At 33.3% G+C, this 26,676-nt stretch overlaps 1 protein-coding gene across 1 annotated transcript in view; it reads right to left on the bottom strand.

The window, feature by feature from the left end:
* Positions 1–530: 530 nt before the first annotated feature.
* Positions 531–26,676, bottom strand: part of LOC114342587 (regulator of G-protein signaling 17) — a 224,723-nt gene continuing 198,577 nt past the window's right edge. Inside the window, exon 7 of the mRNA XM_050641366.1 lies at positions 531–9,766. Coding sequence (XP_050497323.1) covers positions 9,751–9,766 — 16 coding nt within the window. The 3' untranslated portion in view covers positions 531–9,750. The remainder of the gene's footprint in view (positions 9,767–26,676) is intronic.

Below are 26,676 nucleotides of genomic sequence, written 5' to 3'. Positions count from 1 at the left end.
TTGTTGATGTTCAGTTTTAGACCATACTTATTGGTATGAGTGTTTATGTTTTCCATCAAATAGGTACTGTAAATTTGCTAGGTTATCTGTTACTATTAGAGTGTCATCAGCGTATCGTATATTGTTAATTAACTCTCCGTTAATGTTCATACCAATGTTTTGCTCTAGGAGCGCTTCCTGACATATTGTTTCGCTATATATATATATATATATATATATATATATATATATATATATATATATATATATATATATATATATATTGAAAAACAAAAAACAAAAGATGTAAATCTTTGAAACACACTCAGTGATCAAAAGATCTAAGTTATTGGTTTACTGACCAATCGTAACTAAATCAAACAAATGAAATAGAGAATGTGGAAAAATCCCCTTACGAACAATTCACACAATTTATATATATATATATATATATATATATATATATATATATATATATATATATATATATATATATATATATATATATATATATATATATATATATATATATATATATATATATATATATATATATATATATATATATATATATATATATATATATATATTGAATAGTAGTGGAGAAAGCACACAACCCTGACGCACACCTTGACGAATCTCAATTTCTTCGGTTAACTCATTATCAACCTTGATTTTTGCTTTTGTCCTCAGTACAACCTGGATATGACATGAATGTCGCGACTGTCGATGTTTTTGCTTCTTAGAATTTCATACAGCTTTTGGTGTCTGACTTTATCGAAGGCCTTCTCAAAATTATGAAACCTATGTAGAGGTCTTGGTTACATCCAAACATCTTTGCATTAACACACTCAGACCAAACAAAGCTTCCCGTGTTCCCAGTCCACTTCTGAATCCAAACTGTGTGACTTTTATGTCCTCTTCTAGTTTATTAGATATTCTTTTGTGTATTATTTTTAAAAATACTTTTAGTATATGGCTCATCAATGCTATAGTTCTGTGGTCTGAACACTCTCTGGCGTTATTCGTCTTCGGGATTGTGACAAAAGTAGAGAAGAGCCATTTCTATAAATGGTGTTAAAGAGGTTCACCATTATTTCAAGTGTGTCGTCGTCTATAAGTTTCAACAATTCTACAGGAATTTCATCTGGTACTGCAGCTTTACCCCCTTTAGTGTTGCTTATAGCATATTCTATCTCGCTTTTTAGGATTTCAGGCCCTGTTTTGTCGTCTGTAGGTTCTGCCAATGCTATTTCTGGTCTTTCATCTGCAAAAAGTTCTTCAATGTATTCTGTCCATCTTGCCAGTTTTTCATTTAAATCTGTAATTATTTTACCTTTTTTGTCTTTTACGATGGATGCTTGTTTCACTTTTTTACCTGTTATTTCCTTGATTTTTTATGCATGTTAAAGCTATCGTACTTTCTTTCATATTCTTCTATTTCCTTGCAGTTTTCCAGAACCCACTTCTCTAATTTTTCTCTTAACCTCACGGTTCACTTCTTTGTATTTTGTCTTGTTGGTTTTATTTCTTCGCCTTTCCTCCATGAGGTACAAAATTTCGTTTGTCATCCATTCCTTTTTCTTAATTTTGCTTGGAGCTAAGGAGCCTTCACCAGCTGTCATAAGGGCCTTTTATATCTCCATCCATTTGTCCTCTACATTGTCTGTGTTCCTATTTTTTGCAGCGAGGTTTCTAAGATTGTTGTTTACCTGTTCTCTTGCCCTTTCCAGTATAGTTGCGTCTTTCAGTTGCTTAATGTCTATCTTTTGTATAGCTGCATTTTTCTGTAGTTTCTTCAATCTTATATTTACTACAGCAACCACCGGATTGTGATCCGATTCTATATCAGTGGACGTTATGGAGGTTAAAAACCACAATGCTAAATTAGAAGCATTTGTGGTGCTATCGACGGATCCTAAAGATATCGTGGAAAGAGATGGATTGGTCGAAAGAAACTTTCATGGTTGCGTAATATTAGAAATGATGTAATTCCACAGTAGAATTATTTCGCGCAGCAGCCGATAAGGGAAGGTTTCAGGAAATTGTAAACATGATGACGGCCAACATCTGAATACGGACACGGCACCTAAAGAAGAAGAAGAAAATAGTTAAAATTTGGCCAATTCTTTATGACGCTCTATACAAGTGATCCCATATTTATGTAGTGGCTGCTCATATAGTTGATAACGCCCAAAATGAGTTGCGTCCATGTAATATTAAAATAATTTTTAACATAAATAAATTATTTAATGAATATTTTTTGTTCTTGTTATGACTACTGTTTTCTCTATCCTTACTAACGACCAGTGTGCAGTGAAATATGATATTTTTAAATAAATACATGATAATGACTTGGTGAAATATTGTATAGAAGGAGTAAAGAACTTATTATACATAATACCTTCCTAAAATAGGCTCATTTGCGTAATCTCTTTCTTATTATTAAGAAGAGGCTACCTTAAGTAATGTTCAATAATTCTTAGCGCGAATTATAGAAAGCTTCTCGTGTAGTTCTACGATTACAACAAACTACGTGCTACCACATGACATAGCCAAAGGATTGTGCAAATGATCCAATGCCAGAAATAGTTTGGGAGTGCGTCCAACTCTAACTTAAACAAACATTTACAGAATCAAACGATCAGATATTTGTTATTTAATTTAAATATTGTAACTAAAGAGTACTTTTTGACCGACTGCAAATACCGGTTGCAACTCTATCGACGAGAGGATTCTAGAAATTTCGGTCAGCCGAGAGATAAATAGAGATGGGCGAACATTTCAGAAGGAACTTATTTATATAAGCGGACTAATATTTAGTTTTTCTTTAGCGAGAAGATACATTCAGATATAAACTTGTTAAAATAAATAGTCGTATATAAATCCGAACCGTTAGTTTCATTAAATTATTCAATAAAACGCTACAGTTGGTGTCAGGTGTGGGGTATTTAATTTAAATATAAATTAAAAGTGATCTTTTGAACTTTGAAAAATTTGTTGTTCGTCTAAGACTAAGTGCCTAATAATTTCCAAAGAACCGATAAGATGCAAATTGGAAATTGACTCCAAACTATGGAACAGGTGAATCACTTCAAATATATTGGAGCGGAAATAACAAGCTAAGGAAATCTCTTAAAAGAGGTCAGAGAACAAACAATGAAAGCAGCTTGAATGTCGGGGTTCCTGAAATAAATCGTATGGAAGAACAAATATCTAAATACTGAAAGCAAAGTCAAAATAATATATAAAACAACAATAAGACCTATTATAACATATGCGGCAGACACAAGACCAGACACAACTAGAACGTTACAAATGATGAGAACAGTTGAAATAAGAACAGTAAAAAGTATACAAGGCAAAACTCTACGTGACAGAATACGAAGTAAATACATGACATAGGAAGGTGGGGCAGACAGAGACGAAGATATTGGAACAATCATATAAAGAGAATGGAGGACAGCAGACTAGTTAAAAGCGCAAAAACGAATGACCCAGTAGGTAAAAGACCACAGGGTGACCAATAATAAGATGGCGAGAATGCTGGAGCTCATCGTCCGAGGTAGACTTGATGGCAATGAACAGGCAGTAGCCTACTAGCATGATCGATCATGCTAAAAATAAGAAGAAGCGTTAAATTGTTCGGCATTCGGAAAGATTTAAAAATATTTTAAAATAACATATGAAAAGTACGTGTGTACCTCACCAAAGATGTCTCTACTAGAACTTTCAGTAAAACAGTTGCGTGAACAACTAGAAGAACGGAATGAAGATGGCAGCGGGTCCTAGAAAATCCTTCAAGCACGACCGAGGGATGTTCTCAAAAAGAATGGAGATGGCCCTGATACATTCCATTTTCAGTCAGCAGAAGAAGCAGTAATAACGAAAATTGAAGAAACTTCTAGAAAGAATTTCGATGAAACTTCTCAAATTATTAAAGAAACTGTAGCGTTTTATAAACTAAACGTTAAATAAAACTCACGGTTAGGATTTATATACGGCTATTTATTTTAACACGTTCACAATGTATCTTGTCACTTCAAAAAAACCAAATAGTAGCCCGCTTATACAGGTTCCTTCTGGAATCTTCGCCCATCTCTATTTATCTCTCGGGTGATCGAAATTTCTGGAGTATTCATTCGCCTCACCAGTCGCTTCTAGAAAATTGGAAGAATTCTCTCGTCGGTCGAGTTGCAACTGTTGTTTGCAGTGGATCGAAATTTCTTTCGTTACAATATTATAACGTTGTTTAAATTTGTGCTCAATTCGTACTCATACCCTTTAAATTTATTGCTTCCTACTGTTGACCAGGATATGAATATCTTATAAGAGATAGCGACGATTTCAAATTTAAATATTCTTCAGGTTACCAACTGTTGTCTTTATATTGAGACAAAGCTGGAGTGAGTCTGCAATAAGTTTCTTAACGAACTGGCAAAAAAAAAAACAACAAAGTACTTTTAAGTGGGTGCCATAAAGGTATCGCAAGCAATGAGGTTGCAGATAACTAAACTAATAAAACCTCACAGATATTTCCAATATTTCCAAATTCCACAACTGGCTAAATTTGAACACAGTATCTTTAATTCATATATTTTTTAATTTTATATAGGTTAATTTTCATATAACCGAGAAAAAATCCCTGATTGAGAAGAAAATTCGTCAAAATTGTTCTTCTTCTTATTAAAGTGCCCTCTCCTCAATTAAGTTAGTTACTACGATTATTCTTCTCTGTCTTCTGTTATTCTTATTAGCTGTACAAAATTATTAGAGGAGCTTAAATATAAATGCAACAAAGATAATGTGTGATTATAAATCTTGAAGCAAAGATTTCTTTAAGAAAAAAGGGCAAAAAACTAAAAATTGTTACTAGAAAAATAAAATTTATTCACTTAGGCGCACATCAAAGAAACATGAAACGTAAATCACGTTTCATGGAAATAAAACAATGCTAAACAAATAGACGTCCGGCCATTTACGAAACTCTCCCAAAAAGCATGAATCACACTCGTTTCATTGGTAGGCGGACCTCAAGATTTGTTTACCTGTGTTTTATTTTCATGAAACGTGTTTTACGTTTCATGTTTCGTGTTTTTCGTTTCATGTTTCTTTGGTGTGCGACTTGCCTTAAGATTACATACTTTGTCTGACGTTTGATTTACTTGTGGCATCACTAATTTGTTACTTTAAAATATTATCCCTACTAATCTTACTTCTGTAGCTATATTATTCAAGCAATAAACCTGCGCATTCTAAAGTTATTCATATTCTGGTCGAATCTTACCATACAGCTTTTCAAATACATGGTGACACTTGGCGATTTTATCCACTTGCGTAGAAAAATAAGTGGGAATGCATTCGATGAATTGTGTTGGTCTTGACTGCGCATCGTAAGTTGAGCCTAATATCAATACGGCCAAGTATAATCACCGTATATTTGACAAACTGTATAATAGAGCATCCAGCGCTTGCTGATTTGAAATATCAATCATGAACAGTCTCGACAATTTTTAAACATAATCATTAACAACGGTTTAAGATTATCTTATATTCGATATAATACTAGTAACATTAATACTGATAAAATTAAGCAATTTGGACATATTTAACTATATATGCTTTGTTTATTTATAAAAATGTTAGATCAAATATAAACTGCGTGAAGTATAATTGGAGTAAAAATGAAAAAATGCATATTGTATGGACGACTTATAAAGTAAATAACAGAAAAATGATATGAATTAAAAAGTACTATAGTAGAGTACAATGATACTCTTCGGAATGTATTGTATAGATCAAATGATCAGTTAAAAAAAGATGTAGGTAGATGCTATATAAATCTACAAAGCTTTTCAGCTCAATGTTCGTTTTTATCCATTTTATTAAAAATGTATATCTTCCGAGTAATAAAAACTGGAAAAAACGTGACTCTTTGAACAAAAAGAAAATCATTATGTCAATTTGTTTAAAAATCAAGGAAACAGTCGAGTTTAGTAACGAAAAATTACTTTACGTTCAAGATGTCGCTGATTCGTACAAGTCTACAATGACAATGGTCAAAATTCATCAGTTGGATTTTGAATTAGTGGCTAATCCAACGTTTTACCCCGATTTAGCACTCTGCGATTTTCACCCGTTTCCAAATTTGAAAAATAGCTCATAGCTAAGGAAACTTCGTTGAATTCAAAAGAGAACCTACAATGAAGACATTGTTAATATGGAATATTCTTGGAATATGTGTTTTCTGACATTATATCGAAAAATAAAGATCGAAAAACAGGTTGTGTTTTCTCGTTATGTCACGTACTTTTTGAGCAATCCTGTACCAACAAAGAAGAATAATAGAAGTACAGAATAAAGTATAGATGAAAACGTTAGGAACATATTTTTTCAAAACAACTAAACCAAAAATAAATTAAACTTAAAAAATATACGAGTTATGAAGCAACATTATTAAAAATATGGTCCAAATGGTTTTAAACATATATCATGGACCAAACGGCAAAAAAAACATCTACATAGAGACAAAAAGAAATAAAATTATTGACAAAACTGATAACAGCACCTAAAGAGGTACAATGGAGGAACCAGAAATTTGGGGGGGGTCACGGATCTTGAGGGTGATTTAATTACTTTTCTCTGATGCAAGGTCACTTCGTCTTACCACCCCTAGGATAAGGTTTGTTTAACAGCTCTCGGTTTTGGTCTGGGGGGGGGGGATTCACACCCCCTTGGATCCGCCACTCAAAGAGGATTTAGTAAAAGTCTTCAGGATTACAGTTTAATAAATTATACTTCTAGTTGTTTTCAGAAAATTAAAAGAAGCAATAATTTTATTTTTGTTAAGTGATTTTCTGTTTCTTTAAATATAGTTTCCTAACATTTTTTTTTAGTTAAATAGGGCCCAATCATCTCCAACATAAAGAGGATTCTCATTGATTGATGCCTGTAAATTTCTTCTATCACAGTAAAAATAAAATGGGAATGTATACGCAACCACCAAAGCGATATATTTTTATTTTCTATTGTTGAAAAAATTCAATCAACTCTTACTTTATATTTTTCTATTGTTTTGTTTTTTTGTTATTAGTTAGTTGGTCAGCTTATTGCTAGTCTACTTTTGTTTATACTTTTAATATTTTATTACCTAAGATTAGAAAGTAAACTTTTAAATGTATAAATTATTATCAAATTGAAAAATATGATTGCTCAGGAATAATGTTTGTATGAGTTTATTATATTTATTAGTCTAGGGGGCATAGCTAACTCACCGTGGCCTTCTCAATTCTGAGGGATCCGCCCAAGGTTTTTTTTTATGTATTTTTTTGGCTGCTGATTACGAATTTCGGGAGTGGATTGCGATTCGAGTGTCAACAAATTGTTATAAACAATTTAATTGTTTATAATTCTCTAGCTCGTACACTAAAAGAGATAAAAAAAGAATGTGTGTGTACGTACTTTGTACGCACGTAAGAAGTTATACTTCTATTATATGATTTCTTAAAAATAAATATACTTTAAACAGTTTGTTTTAATTTTTTTTTATAACACCAAACTAATTTTGTGCTTACCGCTTTCAAAAAAAATAAAAAAAAAGTATAGGATTGCACTGGATTCGAACTCAAGACCTCTCGATCTCTGGCCGAATGCTATACCAAATAGGCTATGAGGACTGTGTCTGTATCGGTTCGGACGTACCTAATGACAATTCACGGTAACAAACAGACAAGGTGAATAAATATAAATATACAATAAAATGTTTTAATAATACTCATCTTACTCCTGAGGAAGACAAATCCAAAGACACAAAAATTATAATAAATATATTTACTAAAAACCGTAATATATTCTTTTCACACCTTTTATTGCACTGATATATTTATACATAACTAGAAATATTTAGCAACTAAACGCCATACTGTCGTATTAGTACGACAGTATTATTAGTAAAGTACAGTAGAGCGTCGATAATCCGAACCCTGGTAATCCGAACGTTCGCTAATCCGAACGCAAAAAAAAAATTATAAAATTAAAAAATATAATCGCGGACCGAATTTTTGGATTTAATATGACAATATGGGCAAAAGATGACCGCGGATTTTTGTTTTGTTTATGCAGAAATACATACAATATATTTGTTTATTATGCAGGTGTTTTATTCCTTGTAACTAAAACGTATGTAGGTACATATGTACTATGTTTATGAGCTTTGTATCTATTTTGAACATATGTTCGATAATCCGAACGATTTGATAATCCGAACTACCTCTGTACCAATTAGTTCGGATTATCGACGTTCTACTGTATTATGAAATTTTACTCTCAATCGCGCCTAAAGAAGTATAACTTCAAAAATTTTTTAAATGAAATTAGTTTCTTGAAAAAAAAACATAGAAAATGGCGTTTACTTAACTTTAATCCAATATAATTAAAACTCAGTATAATGTAAAATTAGTGCAAAATAAGTATTTTTTGATTGTAACTCGGCTTGTAGGCGTGCAAATGAGTTTTACAAAGTCTTGTTTGAAAGCTTAATTTATAGACTTTCAAACAAAATTTGTTAAATTACTTTATTCTTATTTGTATTAAAGTTATACTCGTTTGTGAAGTTGTAATTTTCTTTAAAAAAATTAATTTGTATAAGGGTTTTAAGCTTTGAGTAATAATCATTTATACTTGAATTAACAGTAATGATAGAAGAACTCAAAAAGAACATTTTGAGCAAGTAGAAGCCGAGTTACTATTAAGAAAGTTTCGAAAAATACGTATTTTGTAACCATTTTGCGCTAATTTTTCAATGTCTCGAGTCCTAATTATTGTATTAAAATTTAGTAAACGCCATTTTCTTTGTTTTTATTCCAAGTAACAAATTTTATTTGAAAACAATTTTTTATCTCTTTTAGTTTATTAGCCAGAGCCTTAAAAACAATTAACTTTTTTATAACAGTTTTTTGGCCACTCTGATCGAAATCCACCATCGAAATTCGTAATCAGCAGTCAAAAAAATAAATACAAAAAGCTTTGGGTGGCCCTTGTGTGAAAATGGCACGGTAACCTAGCTAAGGCCCCCAGACTATATTGGTTTTATGCAATTAAACTAAAGGGCATAATCGAGAGATAATTCAAACGATCTTTTTATTTTTAGAGATTATTATTTTCTACTGTTTATGGATTTTAAGATACAGTCTTTTAGTTTGATTGTGTAATAGTATATACGTCGGATATATAAAAAATGAAGCCTTTGTTGGTATATGGCTGCATGACATGAATTAGTTAAACATTGGAGTTGGATGTAATCAAAGAGAACAAAAATATACTTAAAATTTAGTTAGTTCGACTGAGTCTCGTTTTAATAGACAGCATCCAACTTTTTTACCCAGTTTTGAGAAAGATGAACCATATTCGTTATTATTACACAACACTAATCTTAAAAAGTGAGCGACTAAAGTCCAGTCCAGAGATATATGATTGCTGTTGTACCTACAAAGTGAACATGTGCCGGAAACTGATTTTACGAACACATCGTCACAGCGTCCTGTGTGTTTTGGGGTTTGTGCGGCGCAGGCGCTGTGGCCTTAAGCGGTCACATGTGCACTGTGCGAGGCGAGGAATGGTGTGAAGAATCGGCGGGAAACGACAACGACCGTAGGCCCTGGCTATCTCTCCTCGAAGACGGCGTTGGTTTGGTGTAGTCGACTGTTGCCCGCCGAGCTTATTGTCGACTGTCGAGTCTCTCGTTAGGCCGCCTTGGTTGAACTTGGGACGGCTTTAAGCCTCCTGGTCCCTGAAATATAAATATCACTCAATATCAAGAAAATTAACTACTTTTAGGAACAATAAGGCTAATTTATCTTGGCCGTGGACTGCACGGCGCGTAGAACAATAGAAGGCACACGTCCTCGGCACTTCCCGGTGGCATCTAAACATTCCGTATATGTATTTGTCACCTAGGAGTTTTCTATTGGTTCTTTGCAGCACGCGGTCATATTTCAACCAATACGCGGCGAGGTGCCAAAAGCATATACGGAATCTTATTCGGTGCGAAATTCATATACGGAATGTTAAATATTCGTAAACGGAAAAAGATAACTTTTAGTTAGTTAAAAGTCAGTTAAAAGGAGATTGATTTTAAAATACTTGTTAATGTATTATTAAATAAAAATAAAACAACTATAGTATTTGGAATGTTATTTGGTGCAAATTTCATATGCGGAATGTTAAATATTCGTAGACTAAAAAAGACGACTTTTTATTAAGTCAGTTAAAGAAGACTGATTTTAAAATATTTTGTTGATGTATAATTAAATAAAAATTAAACAAGTATAGCATATGGAATGTTATTTGGTGCGAAATTCATTTACGGAATGTTAAATGTTCGTAGATAAAAAAAGAGGACTATTTTCGTCTGGTAGCACACAGCCCTAAACTTCAACAGAAATAACAGAATTGAATAGCTGAAACATAAATCTAAACATACCATAGAACACGTGCTAGTCATTAAAAATTCTGCGAAAGCGAAATAGTCAAATAAAGAAAAATAATAAAGTCTCTCAAATCTATACCATACCATTCCATTTATAAATTTCGCATCAAATAACATTCCATATAGGTAATAATTGTTTTATTTTCTTTAATATGCATTAACAAAATGTTTTAAAATCAGTCTTCTTTAACTGACTTAATAAAAAGTCGTCTTTTTTAGTCTACGAATATTTAACATTCCGCATATGAATTTCGCACTAAATAACATTTCAAATACTATAATTATTATTGTTTTATTTTTATTTAATAATACATTAACAAGTATTTTAATCAATCTCCTTTTAACTGACTCTAATGAAAAGTGTCTTTTTCGGTCTACGAATATTTAACATTCCGTATATGAATTTTTGTAGATTTTAAACAAGCCTATGATTCAATAGATAGAACAATTCTACCTAATATATTGGAAGAATTTGGCATACCATCAAAATTAATACGACTAGTGCAAATGACAATGACAGAAACAGAAGCACAGGTATGTATTCAAGGACAGATCACTGATGCGTTTACGATAACGCAAGGACTAAAACAAGGCGACGGACTGGCTCCAACGCTTTTTAATCTTGTTCTTGAATATGTAATTAGACGGTTGACGGTGAGCGGAAATAACATGCTTACAAACAAATCTACCCAATTAGCAGCATACGCAGATGATATAAACATAATGAGCAGAACAATGAGCAGCGGAAGAAACCTACGTTGAGTTGAAACAGAGTGCAGAAGCAGTAGGGCTAGCAATAAATACAAATAAAACAAAACTACTCATACAAACCAGATCAAATAGACCGGCGCAACAACACTTTATTGACGATATAGAACATGTGAATAGATTCACGTACCTAGGAATGGATCTGGTTGCAAGCAATGAAGAAGAACCGGAAATAAATAGAAGGCTTATGCTGGCAAATAAAGCCTATTTCGCGATGGGCCACATATTCAAATCGCGAGACGTACACCGGAAAACAAAACTCCGGGTATATAAAACAATAATCAGGCCCATAGTAAGTTATGGCTGCGGAACATGGGTGGTGACACAGAAATCTGCCAATGCATTAGATGTCTTTGAAAGAAAAGTGTTACGTAGGATACTGGGCCCAATAAGTGAAAATAGCAACTGGCGAATTAGGTATAATAGAGAAATATACGAGCAATATAGCGAACCAACTCTAGCACAATACACTAAACTGCAGAGATTACGGTGGGCAGGGCACGTGGTCCGCATGCTTGAGAATAGAATCCCCAGAAAATTGCTGAATGCAAGAATGCAGGGAAGAAGACCTGTTGGAAGACCTAAAAAGAGATGGGAAGACGAAGTCGATGAGGATGCCAGGAACTTCCTGGGAACGCGTTCATGGAAAAGAACAGCGGTAAATCGAAATAACTGGAGAAGCTTGTTGAAGGAGGCCAAGGCTCGATTTGGGCTGTAGTGCCATTGGATGGATGGATATGAATTTCGCACCGAATAACATTCCGTATATGCGTTTGGTACCTCGCCGCGTATTGGTTGAAATATGACCGCGTGCTGCAAAGAACCAATAGAAAACTACTAGGTGCCAAATACATTTACGGAATGTTAAGATGCTTCCCGGTGCCGCTCCGTTCCGTTGTATGATAAACTAACCAATGTTTTTTTATATCAGACGATTCTTCAACGTGCCCTGTGCTGTCCACGTCCCAGTCGTAACCATTAATGACATTACTTTCGAAATTCACATCATTCCATATTATCATTACTCTTCAACCTTACACAATTATTGTTACTATCATTATTTTTCTTCAGTATATTTGTGGTTTTTGTTTTATGAAGTCAGATACACTTCTCCAAGAAATTGACGCACCACTTTAAAAATTGGTCATTTTTAATGTCTAGAATTTCCTAAACCTGTTTTCCGATTTAAGCGATTTTTTTAACATGTTATAGCATTATTCTTTTAAAATATCGCTGTAATAATATTGTTGCTAGACAGGTAAATTGTCATTGTATACCGGGTGTACGAATCAAAGTGTGATTTTTTCTCAAAGTTCACCACACCCTGTGGAATATTTTAGCATTTATAAAATACTGCAATTAAAACCCAATTATTAGTCTAGTCACAACATAGGGGGTCCCGTGAGAAATTCTAGCTGGCCGTGATTTGATGGTGGTATCATAGGTTTGTAGGGTCGCTGAATCCAATGGAAATTGTCTGGAAGCTCAAATATGGTGCGTTTAATCCTTATTCAAATTATGGTAAAATTAGTTATTTTTCAGGTATTATTAGAAACCCTGTCAGAAATTGATAGTGTTAAGGTCTTCTCTGGTGTATTTTTGGTCGTTGAATCGAATGCGACTAGTCGCGATTACTCAAAATATGTTCTTATTTTGTTAATATCAAAATAATTGTTTATTCGCCGAAAAGCTCGAAATAAGGCGCTATCTACAGCAAGTAGACTTTTTCGTAGTCTTTTTCATAGTATTTTATACGCTAAATCGATTACCACTAGTCGTGACAGCTTAAACCACGTTCCGACTTTGTTATTAATAAATAGTTATTGCAAAAATAACGGTTTATAGTACGTTTACCAATGGTTTTTGCTCTAGTTCTTAAAAAACCACTTGGATTGACATGATTTGGCATCCACGTAGCTAACATGTCAAACAAAACAAGTGATATTGTGCCGATGTGTGCTTTTACCCTGGTGGTGATTTCCACCCCTTTTCGGGGGTGAGAAAAGAAACCTTAATATAAGTCAGGAAGTGGATAAACGATTAATTCTAAGCAACTTTTGTTCTATACAGACAGTTTTTTCACTCAGTCAATACTTTTCGAGTTAGTTGCGAGTAGTGTTGCCCATAATCGGTCTTGGTCTTGCAGTCTTGGTCTTGTTCTTGCGTTTTCGCAAGACCAAGACCAAGACCAAGACCGCCTAATTTTAGCAAGACCAAGACCAAGACTTACCTTGCAAGACTTGAGCAAGAACAAGACTAAGCCTGCGAGACTCTTGCGTCTTGCAGTTAGAACTGAGGGTCGTTTTAGGGAGTATATAAGTTCGGCTATATTCTAAGATACTCTATGAGAAACAAAAAAATTGTAACAAGAATTTTGAAAATTAGACTTATGCGCATTACGAACAATACCATAAACATACATAGCGAATCAAAATATCCATTAAATGAACACTCGACACATTTGACATGTACTCAGAGGTCATTATTATACAGAGTGTCCCAAAAGTAGTGGAACGGTCGAATATTTCGCGAACTAAACATCAGATCGAAAAACTGAAAAATACATGTTCAATCATTTTCAAAAATCTATCCAATGACACCAAACACCAACCCCCACTACACCCCTTGGAGGTGGGGTGGGGGGTAACTTTAAAATTTCAAATAGAAACCCCTAGTTTTTCTTGCAGATTTCGATTCGTTACGTAAAAGTAAGTAACTTTTATTCAAGACATTTTTTCGAACTGTGGATAGATGGCGCTATAATTGGGAAAAACGATTTATCCTGATACCATAGGTAAATTATAGAAACGGTCTAATATCTCGAGAAATACACTTCCAAATGAGAAACCAAAAAAAAGGTTTTTAATACTTTTCGAAAACCTATCGAATAACACTAAACATGACCCTCCAACCCACCCCCTGGAGGTGGGGTGGGGGGTAACTTTAAAATCTTAAATAGCAACCCCCACTTTTTATTACAGATTAGGATTCGTCATGAAAAATTAAGCAACATTTATTCGAAACATTTTTTAGAATTGTTGATAGATGGCGCTTTAATTGGAAAAATACGATTTATTAGCGCCATCTATCAGCAATTTTAAAAAATGTTTCAAATAACTGTTGTTTAATTTTTCATGACGAATTCGAATCTGCAATAAAAAGTGGGGGTTGCTATTTAAAATTTTAAATCTACCCCCCACCCCATCTCCACGGGGTGGGTTAGAGGGTCATGTTTGGTGTTTTTCGATAGGTTTTCGAAAAATATTAAAAACTTGTTTTTTGGTTTCTCATTTGGAAGTGTATTTCTCGAGATATTAGACCGTTTCTATAATTTACCTATGGTATCAGGATAAATCGTTTTCTCCAATTGTAGCGCCATCTATCCACAGCTCGAAAAAATGTCTTGAATAAAAGTTGCCTACTTTTACGTAACGAATCCAAATCTGCAAGAAAAACTAGGGGTTTCCATTTGAGATTTTAAAGTTACCCCCCACCCCACCTCCAGGGGGTGTAGTGGGGGTTGGTGTTTGGTGTCATTGGATAGATTTTTGAAAATGATTGAACACGTATTTTTCAGTTTTTCGATCCGATGTTTAATTCGCGAAATATTCGACCGTTCCACTACTTTTGGGACACCCTATATATATAATCCGGTTCTCTTTTACCGTGAGGTGTCGAGAAATCTGCTTTTACTTCCTAATCATCTCTCTCCAAAGTTTTCTGTTGGATGTCCTTCTCTTGGCTTCCTCCCATGTGAGGTTTCTGCTTTGTAATGATTTTCCCACAGCATTGTTCCATTGTTGACACGGTCTTCCTCTTCTCCTTGTACCAATTCCCTTTGCTTCCCAAACTACCTTGACTTGCCTATGTGGATCTAATCTATTTAAATGACCGAACCATCTTAGTTGCGATCTTTCTATTGCTTTGTTGGCACTCTCAACATCTAGGTTGTTTCTTATCGTTTCATTTTTTACTTTTTCCATTAGCGTAACTCCTTCTACTCTTCTTAAATACTTCATTTCAGAAGATTGTATTTTGCTCTTCTCCCGTTCAGTTAGTGTCCATGTTTCACTTCCATATAACAAAGTAGGGAGGTATATTTGTCTTATATACTGACACTTTTGTCTTCTTGCTAATTTCTCTTTTGCTAATGAAACCTGAATTCAGGGAGTGATATAGTCGTGATGTTTTAGCAATTCTGTTGTTCAGCTCTTTTTGCATTTTTCCTTTTCCATCCTAAATATTCAAAATCCTCCACTTGTTCTACTAAATTTCCGTCTAGGTTTATATGGATTTCTCTGGGTGTCTTGGATATAAGTAGAGTTTTGGTCTTTGCTAAATTTATTTTCATTCCTTTGTCTGCAAGTTCTCTCGTCCATAAATTTAGGTTGTTTTGCAAAGATTTATCTGAACTTGCTATTAATGCAATGTCATCTGCAAATACACATTCACTTATCGTTATACTTTTTAATCGATGGTAACCTAAATCTAATTTTCGGGACTCTCTACTGCATTTTTCTATTACTTCATTCATGTATATAATGAATAGCAGTGGGCTCAAATCTCTACCTTGCCTTACTCCTTGTGTAGTAGCAAATTTGTTTGATTCACAGTTTAATGCTCGGACAATGTTCCAACTCTTCCAGTACATAGATTTTACTGCATCAATTAGTTCTACTTCAACATCGAACTGTTCAAGTGCTTTCCAAATGTGATGTCTGGGTACCTTGTCAAAGGCTTTTTCCATGTCTATGAAACACATGTATATATCTTTGTCAAAATTAAGGAATTTTTCTGTTATTTGTCTTATAGTAAAGATATGATCTTGGACACTGTGGTCGGAAACCACTTTGTGCATCGTGTAGTTGATGTTCCACTTTCTTTCTCAGTCTCATCTCCAGTATTCGTTCATAAACCTTATCCGGGACACTTAGCATGGAAATACCTCGATAATTTGAACATTCCTTTTTATCTCCCTTCTTAAATAAAGGAGCCATTACTGCTGTTGCCCAATCTTCTGGAATGCGTTTCTGTTTCCAAATTGCTATCAGTAATTTGTGTAAGTAGTGTAATGCAGATTCTCCCATATATTTCAACCATTCTGCCTTGATATTATCTATTCCTGCCGCTTTACCATTTTTCATTTTTGCGATGGCTTCGGTTAATTCTTCCAATGTTATTTCATTACTCTCGTTTCTCTCCGTCCTATATATGATCTCTTCTTCTTGTTCTTCTTCATCATCTGTTTCATTTGCTTCCAGTAACTCTTTGAAATATTCACTCCATCTGTTAACTATATCTTGTGGTTGGGTAAGTATTTCACCATTTTTATTTTTTATTTGCACGACAGTACTACCTGATTTACCTCTCATTTTTTTCAGACCTTTATAGAACAATTTTTGGTTTGTCCTACTGTCTTGCCCCATCTTTTCTCCAAATATCTCCCACTCTTCCGATTTAGCTTTTTTAACTTTTTCTTTCACAAGCTTTCTTGCTTCTTTGTATTTCTGATACATATTTGAACTGTTATTTTCTAGATAGGCTCTCCATGCTACTTTCTTTTCTTTCACAGCTATTTTTATCTCTTCGCTCCACCAACTAGTCCTTTTTTTTGACCCACCACTAATTGTATATCCGCAAATTTCACCAGCAGCATTGGAAATAGTATCTTTGAAGAATTTCCACTGTTGTTCAATAGTTTGTCTTTGTATCCATTTTTCTTGAAATTTTCGTCAGTGGTTTTGTTGAACTTGTTTCTCACTTCAATATTGGCTAACTTATGTGTTCTTACAGATCTTTTTTCTTGTATATTTGCATTTCTAGTATTATTTGTGTTCTGCTCTTTCCTTTTATTTTTCCAACAACTAGAAAATGGTCGCTTCCTAATTCTGAATTTCTAGTCACTTTCACATCTTGAATTTGATTTTTGTGAATTTTCTCTATTATGATGTAATCGATAATAGATTTTTCATTTCGGCTTGGAACTACTCGGGTATATTTGTGTATATCTTTATGCTGAAAGAAAGTATTCATTATAACTAGACAGTTTAATCTGCAAAAATCCATTAGTATATCACCGTTAATATTTATTGTAGTCTCTCCAAATTTACCTATGACGCCATTGCTTTTTTGTGCTTCCTTACCAACCCTTGCATTTAAATCACCTACTATTAGGATTGGACTAGCACTGTTTTCATATAATTCTTGCAGTTTACCCCAAAACTCATCTTTATTTTTCTTACTATCATTTTCATTGGGACCATAAGCAATTATAATAGTCCAAATATTCTCTCCGTCTAGGTCGGTTCTTATTGTCATTAATCGTTCATTAATTGCGTCCCAACTTTTTATATTATTAACAAAATCGTTGTTAACTAGGCATCCTACTCCCGCTTGTGCCCATCTTGAACTGTCGACTCCACTGTACTTTAACGTACAATCATTAATCATCATCTCTCCCGTCCCTGTTTTCTTTACTTCAGTTAGTGCAAGTAGTTTCAGATTAGTCTGCTTGAACTCCATAACAAGTTCAATTTCTCTACCAGCTAGACTTCTAATATTCCAAGTTCCAATGCTGATTTTTTTACTTTTGTTTGTTATTTGATTATCCTTGTTTACTATATCTACAGTGTTTATTTCGCTAATACCTAGATTATGTCCTTGATTCGTTGCCTGGTTCGTTACTGGTAATTCCACTTGATCACTTATCAGTTTTTTGAATTGTACATGATTTTGTTGTGATCATGCTGCTCCTCTAGAGTTTCGCTTTGCCTATTCCATACCCATACCTGGTTATTTACTATCATCTTCTTGTATGCCACCTTGACGTTTTTACCTTGATTTCACTCTAGTTTTGCTGGTTCCCTTATTATTTTCTGGATACGACGCTCCTGGTAAGTTAGATCTTCGTCAATGAATATTCTGGCCGCTGGAACATCTTTAAGTTTTTTCTTATTGCTAAGTATTTCCTTCTTTTTATTCAGATTTACCATTTCTACTTTATATCTCTTATTACCTATCTTAGTGACTCGGTTTATTTCAGCTTCAACTTTTAAGTACTTCTTAATGTTGTTCACAGTTTCTTCTACAACTTTTTCAGGCTCCGTTTCGTTTATATTTAAGCCTGTGATTATTAAATTATTTTGTCTTTCTTTTCTCTCTATAATTTCCATTCTGTTTTGAACAACTACCAACTGTTTTTTCAATTCTATGTTTTCTGTTTGTATATCTTTGAATTTTTCTATGTAGTATTGATTGACTTGCCTTAGTTCTTTAACCTCCAGCATTACTGATTTTACTAATTCCATTAATTCCTTTAATTCATCCATTCTTGTTTTCACCTTGAGTTATCTTCTAAATTTATTCTATAATATATATTTTTAAATTTAACTGACTATATTTCCCTGTTCATCTGGAACGATTCAGGATCGCGAAAAGCGCCGAGCCCACCTCAAAAGTTCAGAAGCTCGTCGGACGCTTATCAATCCGCCAATCAATTCCGATAACGTGATTCTATGGTTATGTTTACTGATTTTAAATAAGTTTAAACGTACTTACCGATCGTACTAACACGGCTTTTATCCACACTTTAGATTCTTACTATTATACTATACACTCTGCCACTCTGCTCACTCACAAATTTGTAGATTGTTCGTAATAGCCCAAAATTGGGTAATAATACGGAACTATATACAAACACGTCCTACTCGCACGGCTAGAGATGGGACCTCCCATTAAACGATTAATTCTAAGCAACTTTTGTTCTTTACAGACAGTTTTTTCACTCAATCAATACTTTTCGAGTTAGTTGCGAGTAGTGTTGCCCATAATCGGTCTTGGTCTTGCAGTCTTGGTCTTGTTCTTGCGTTTTCGCAAGACCAAGACCAAGACCGCCTAATTTTAGCAAGACCAAGACCAAGACTTACCGTGCAAGACTTGAGCAAGAACAAGACTAAGCCTGCGAGACTCTTGCGTCTTGCAGTTAGAACTGAGGGTCGTTTTAGGGAGTATATAAGTTCGGTTATATTCTTAGATACTCTATGAGAAACAAAAAAATTGTAACAAGAATTTTGAAAATTGGACTTATGCGCATTACGAACAATACCATAAACATACATAGCGAATCAAAATATCCATTAAATGAACACTCGACACATTTGACATGTACTCAGAGGTCATTATTATAATGTAAAAATAAAATTTTTTGGTACATTTTTTCTCAGCAGCCGACTTCTTTGCTCTGAAATTAATTGTCCTGGTTTTAAAAATAGTCGTCTTCTAATCATATTCATATAAAACGCCGTCCACACTCTCGCCGAAGTCGATCGAAGTTCAGCAAGTACGAGAGTGTAGACGGCCACCTTGTGTAACTTTGTCTAACTTCGTTCTATGTACTTCCAAAATCTGTCGGTCTGGTGCGACCGAGTCAAAGTGATCTTTGTCGGTATCGCACCGCTTGAATGTGTTCCTCTCGAAGTAGAACGAGTGTGTAGAGAGGCACTTCGGACTTCGGTCAACTTTGACGAAGTAACTTCGCTGAGAGTGTGGTGCCCGTTTAACACAACATTCCTGCGTTGCGACGCCTACAGTAATATCGAATATCGTATCCAAACTTTTTAAAAATATGTCACCTTAACATTTATATAAATTTACATAAATAATTTTTTTCATTATTAGTTTTCTAGGAATCTAATCACGAGAAATAATCTTATCCGTATACATATACATTATTATAAGACTATTATGTATTGTTTTTGCTGACTGTGTCCTGTGTTATGAGGTCACTCGACTAAACAAAATTTACCGAAACAGCGCGGCTATTGTTTATAAGTATCATAACCAAACAAAAGTATAGAGATAATGCCGAATATCGTGTAAACATAACACCGAAATATTATTTTAACGATATACACTTCTCCAAGAAATTAACACACCACCTTAAAAACGGGTCATTTTTAATGTCTCAAACTTCCTAAACCTGTTGTCCAATTTAAGTGATTTTTTTTAAATATTTTGTCTTATTCTTTATAAATATCGCAGTAATAATAGATATTGTTGCTAGACAGGTCAATTATTGTCAGTGTATACCGGGTGTACCAATCAAACTGTGTTTTTTCTCACTCTGTGGAATATTCTAGCATTATGCTAACTTATTATTCTAGCATGCAATAGCATACTGAAATTAAAACACAACTATAGCCTCGTATTTTCTTAACATTATGATTTTTTATTCATTCACTTATATTGGATAATAAAAAAGTTAGGTACTTTTTTAACTAGCCATGTTTTTCATCAATACAGAATGTTTTTAAATAAGTATGGCAAACTTTAATGGATAATTCTGCACGAAAAAGTAATAACAGTTTGCTTCATAAACGTTTACTTTATAAATGCTTTGTTTACCAAATAGGGGAGGGGGTAAAATGTTTCATGTTTCTTACAAACTGACAATTTATTTATTGCTCTAAAACCGGTTGAGATATGCAAATGAAATTTTGTGGGTTTTAAGAGGTAGTTTTAACTTTAGTTAGTTAGAACAGAGGCAGGGATCACTTAGATCGTGGGTTCAAACCCCACCCGGTGTCAGTTGTTTAGATATTTATTAATTTGGCTAGTCTTTACTATGGCTACGATATTCAAGCTTAAAATGTACCTCTCTGTTACGTTGTTCTAAGATATGCAATAGGCTAATGGGCAACTACGAGACTTGCAAGACTCTTGCTGCAAGACCAAGACCAAGACCAAGATCGGGACCACAGTACCAAGACCAAGACCAAGACCAGGTGTACTGGCGCAAGACCAAGACCAAGACTGCCTAAGTCTCGTCTTGGTCTTGCATTTGGGCAACACTAGTTGCGAGTGAATATGTTAATTTTTCAACAAAAAAAACCACCTTTTTGGTGGTTTTATAATCACTTTCGAACTGATGAAACTTACAGATCATATAAATACAACATAAGTAAAGCAACTTGTGAAGCAGTAACGATTAATTTCATTTGAGATGCTAATTAGGGGGTGATTTTCCCGTTTTTTTTTACAAAAAAAGGCACCAACTTGCTTACTTTTGATACTAGATACTTTTTCAAAAAACAAGAATAAAGTTTTTTTAAAAGCTTTAAAAAAGTTGAAATACTCGATTTGGAATTTCACGAATATGAACTCCGCTTCTACTGGGTCTACGGACCTCACACATACACCATTTTTTTCACTTTTTTATAGTCTATATTTTTGCTCAGAAAACTTTTTAAAAAATACTTACTTTTTGAGTTATTTGCGAAAAACCGTCTAAAAACGTGGGTTTTTTGTTGAAAAATGAACATATTCACTCGCAAATAACTCAAAAAGTATTGACTGAGTGAAAAAACTGTATAGAACAAAAGTTGATTAGAATTAATCAGTTTATCCACTTCCGGACTTACTTTAAAGGTTTCTTTTTTCACCCCCGAGAAGGGGCGAAACTCAGGGTAAAAGCACACATCGGCACAATATCACTTGTTTTGTTTGACATGTTAGCTACGTGTGTGCCAAATTTGATGTCAATCCAAGTGGTTTTTTAAAATTTAGAGCAAAAACCGTGAGTAAACGTACTATAAACAGTTATTTTTGCAATATTTTATTAATAACAAAGTCGGAACGTGGTTTAAGCTATCACGACTAGTGGCAATCGATTTAGTGTATAAAAATACTATGAAAAAGAGTACAAACTTGCTGTAGATAGCGCATTATTTCGAGCTTTTCGGCGAATAAACAATGATTTTGTTATTAACAAAATAAGAACATATTTTGAGTAATCGCGACTAGTCGCATTCGATTTAGCGACCAAAAATACACCAGAGAAGACCTTAACACTATCAATTTCTTTACAGAACTTCTAATAATACCTGAAAAATACCTAATTTTACCATAATTTGTTAATAACAATTAAACGCACCATATTTGGGCTTCCAGACCACTTCCATTGGATTCAGCGACCCAAAAAACCTATAATACCACCATTAAAATCACGGCGAGCTAGAATTTCCCACGGCATCCCCTATGTTGCGACTAGACTATAAATATAGCCTCATGTTTTCTTAACATTCTATTTTTACTTTATCTTACTAAATACATAGTATAATAGATAAAGTTATAGGATCGTGCAGAAAAAAAATTCAGATTTCACTTTTTCTCAACCTTTTGAGTCGCCCTGAGTCTAAAAAGCAAATAAGAAAAACATCGGCGGAAGTATGTACGTAATACCTACAAGTTTAAAACGTAAGTTTAAAAGAATTTTGTAGAGAAACTACGCTTTTAAAATAAATCTCTCAAAGGGGGGCCGACATAGGGGTGTTATTTAGGGCCCATTTTTGCAAATTTTGACCTAAATGAATAAAACGTGGTGCAAAGTTAGCTCGCCGACAGGCGAATAGAAATACGGATTTGACATTTCCAAATTCAAAATGGCGGCCAATATGGCCGACCGCCCACCAAGCACATTTCCTTACTTATCTGAACACTTATTTAAGATAGGTTTAATTTGAAAAGCCCGTTATATAATCTAAAGATAAGGTTATAACGAAATTTTATAGATTTTCAGAAAAAATTATGGGTTGCCTATAGTTAAAGCGACAAACTTTGATATAAATTTGAACTAGATTTTCTCAAAAATGGCTCGGAGGGATTTGTTTTTTTTATATACATATTTTAGATGCCCTATCGGTTAATTGAATGACATTAGTCAGATTTCTTAGCTCCCCACAAGAGGGGAGTTATGAATTTTTTATAAAAAAATATTCGAGTGCCCGTAACTACCTCTGTAAAACTAAAATTTGAAATTTGGCAGACATATATGGTACTTTATTATCTATTATGACATTAAATTTTATCCAAAACGTGGCTTTCGGTTTAACCGGAAATGAAAAAAAATCTTAATTTTTTAGACGCGCCCTGTATATTTTTACATAGTTTGAAATAATACAAAATTATCTGTCCAATGACATAAAACTCTTTACTTTAACTTAAAAACTTCAAAAGTTACAGTAAATAGAATTTTGCTATAATCACGTGTGTCCTCTCTCACACTGTATGTAAAAGCGCGATCATAGTAGCCCATAGAAATAAAATGAAATGCAAATATTATCATGTAAACTATTAATTTCTCAGAAAAAAATGAACTAATTTGAAATGAAAGTATGACTAATATTCTATTGATTTATGCAATAATATATAGGGTGAGGCAGATAAACCGCCTATTACAAATATCTCGAGAACTTTGTAAACTGAGAATCATGAAAACTGGAATGAAGGGGGTTTTAAAGAGTGATCTATTTAATGAAAATATTTACTTCTGATTAACCGGAAGTTGCTTATAACTTCGTTTTTTAAATGGGACACCCTGTATGTTTTTTACATTTTTGGATTCTCCTCGATGTCTTCTTTCTTAAAATATGACATTTTGTAATGTTATATAGGGTAGTTTAAAAGATAATTACGTTTTTTTTTTAAATTTCGTAGCAATATTCACACCCTGTATAATTGTAGTAGTTTGACATCAAAAACTCTATTTATGTTCAAATAATTTTTAATATAGTCTACTATTGTTAAGAATTATTAGTATAGCTAAATTTTTAATTTTAGTATACAGGGTTTGTCGAAAGTCGGAATGAGTATTTTCTGAGTTTTCTTAAATGGAACACCCTGTATTTTAGTATTGTATTGAAATGATATTTTATGGCACTTTTTTATTTCTTAAACATTCCCTATACCTAACTTCTTTAATTTGTGAGTTACTGCTGATTCAAGCCAAACATTAATTGTAACAAAAAATACGTAAAATTTTATTAGGTTGGCCGTGAAAATATCCAATCACAAATAATTTTTCGGAAATAAATACATATATAATATTAATCTAGACTGATATTTAAAATTAGCCATAATGGTTGAACTATCAAAATACCTACGTAGGTACGATTGTTGGTGCGATTAACAATTAAGCACAAATTAAAGCAGTTAGGTATAGGGAATATTTAAGAAATAAAGAAGCACCATAAAATATCATTTCATTACAATACTAAAATACAGGGTGTTCCATTTAAGAAAACTTAGAAAATACTCATTCCGAGTTTTGACCAACCTTGTATACTAAAATTAAAAATTTAGCCATACTAACAATTCTGAACAATAGTAGACTATATTAAAAATCATTTGAACATAAAAAGAGTTTTTTATGCCAAACTACATAGTACAATTCTACAGGGTGTGAAAATTTCTAAGAAATTAATAAAAAAAAACGTAATTATCTTTTAAACTACCTGTATAATATAAAACCTCACATTTTAAGAAAGAAGACATCGAGGAGAATCGACAAATGTAAAAATATACAGGGTGTCCCAATTAAAAAACCGAAGTTATAAGCAACTTCCGGTATAACCGGAAGTAGCAAATAAACGAAAATATTTTCATTAAATAGATCGCTCTGACACCTTCATATACTGTGACCCCTTCATTCCAATTTTTATGATTCTGTTGCCTTTAGTTCTCGAGATATTTATAACAGGCCGTTTATCTGCCTCACCCTATATAGGGTGTTCCCCGAAATATGTCATCGAACATTTTTTCCAATTTTACAAAAATATTTTTATAAAAGTTGCAGGAATTAATGATGCGTAGAACCATAAATAATTTCAAGTATACAGGGTATAAAATATCAAATATCAGGGTCTCTAAAATATCAAAAAAACGAGCAACTTTGTTATTTTTTATAGAATTCCATTATCTAGTAACTTAGTACGATAACGATAATAGATCCGTTCAGCGTTTTTAACAAGTTATAGCTTAGCAATATCGCTGTAATAATGTTATTGCTAGACAGGTAAATTGTCATTGTATACCGGGTGTACCAATCAAACTGTGATTTTTTTTCAAAGTTCGCGTGACTCTGTGGAATATTCTAGTATTTACAAAATACTGAAATTTAAAACCCAACTATAGCCTCATGTTTTCTTACCATTCTGTTTTTTGATTCATTCGCTTATGTTGGATAATAAAAGAGTTAGGTACTTTCACAACTAGCCTTGTTTTTCATCAATACAGGGTGTTTTTTATAAATAAGTATGGCAAACTTTAAGGGGTAGTTTTGCATAAACAAATAATAACAGTATGCTTTATAAACGTATGTCCGCAAATTCTTCGTTTCCGAGATAGGGGATGTTGAAATTTTTCTTACAAACTGACGATTTATTTATTGCTCTAAAATTGGTTGAAATATGCAAATGAAATTTGGTGAGTTTTAAGAGGTAGTTATTCTGAATTTTTTGACATACAATTAAGAATTTTATGTTCACCATTGGCGCACATAAGTGTCATAATACCTGTATGCGCGCCAATGGTGAATATTAAATTGCTAATTGTACATAAACATGCGCAATAACTACCTCTTAAAACCCACCAAATTTCATTTGCATATCTTAACCGGTTTTAGAGCAACACCCCCTATCTCGGAAACGAAGCATTTGCGGACATACGTTTATAAAGCAAACTGTCACTAATTTTTATGCAGAATTACCTCTTTTAAAGTTTGCCATACTTAATTAAGAACACCGTATATTGACGAAAAACAAAGCTGGTTGTTAAAGTACCTAACTTTTCTTATTATCCAAAATAAGCGAATGAAGAAAAAAACAGAATGTTAAGAAAACACGAGGCTGTAGTTTGGTTTCAATTTCAGTATTTTATAAATGCTAGAATATTTCACAGGGTGACGCGAACTTTGAGAAAAAATCACAGTTTGATTGGTACACCCGGTATACAATGACAATTTACCTGTCTAGCAACATTATTATTGCAGCTATATTGTTAAAGAATAAGGCTATAACATATTAAAAAACTTAAATTGAGGCTATAACTTAAATCGGCACTTATATTGGACAACAGGTTTAGGAAATTCGATACATCAAAAATCATTTTTAAAAATACGAAATTGAATGATAAAAATAAAATATTTAGTATTACATATTTAAGTCATCTATAATCTATAAAATATTAAAAATACAGAGTGCAAAATATTTAAATGAGTACTACATGCTTTCCCAGACAGATGCACTGAGTAATGATGTGGTAATGATTCACCGCACCGTACACGATCATTAGCAATAACAATACCCCCTCCCGTTTACAGTAATGATATGCAGAAATCAGAAAATCGGGATTCGCACCATTACTGTTCGACATTCCAACTTTGTCAACCTTACACGAACATTAGTAATGTCATTCTGATAAAGTAATGTCAATATTAATGACCGTGTCTGGGACCAAGACAAATTGAAAAGGAAGCGGTGAAAAGAGGCTTAACAATAAATGAAGAGAAAACTAAATACATGAAAATAGAGAGGAAAAACAAAGATACAGAGGAAAGAAATATAAAAATCGGAAATTATAATTTTGAAATAGTCAGTAATTTTCAATAC

The sequence above is a fragment of the Diabrotica virgifera genome, chromosome 10, assembly GCF_917563875.1.
Source record: "Diabrotica virgifera virgifera chromosome 10, PGI_DIABVI_V3a".
Taxonomy (NCBI): Eukaryota; Metazoa; Arthropoda; class Insecta; order Coleoptera; family Chrysomelidae; genus Diabrotica; species Diabrotica virgifera.
The sequence above is the reverse complement of the archived record's forward strand: the minus strand, read 5'-3'. Positions and strand labels throughout refer to the sequence as shown.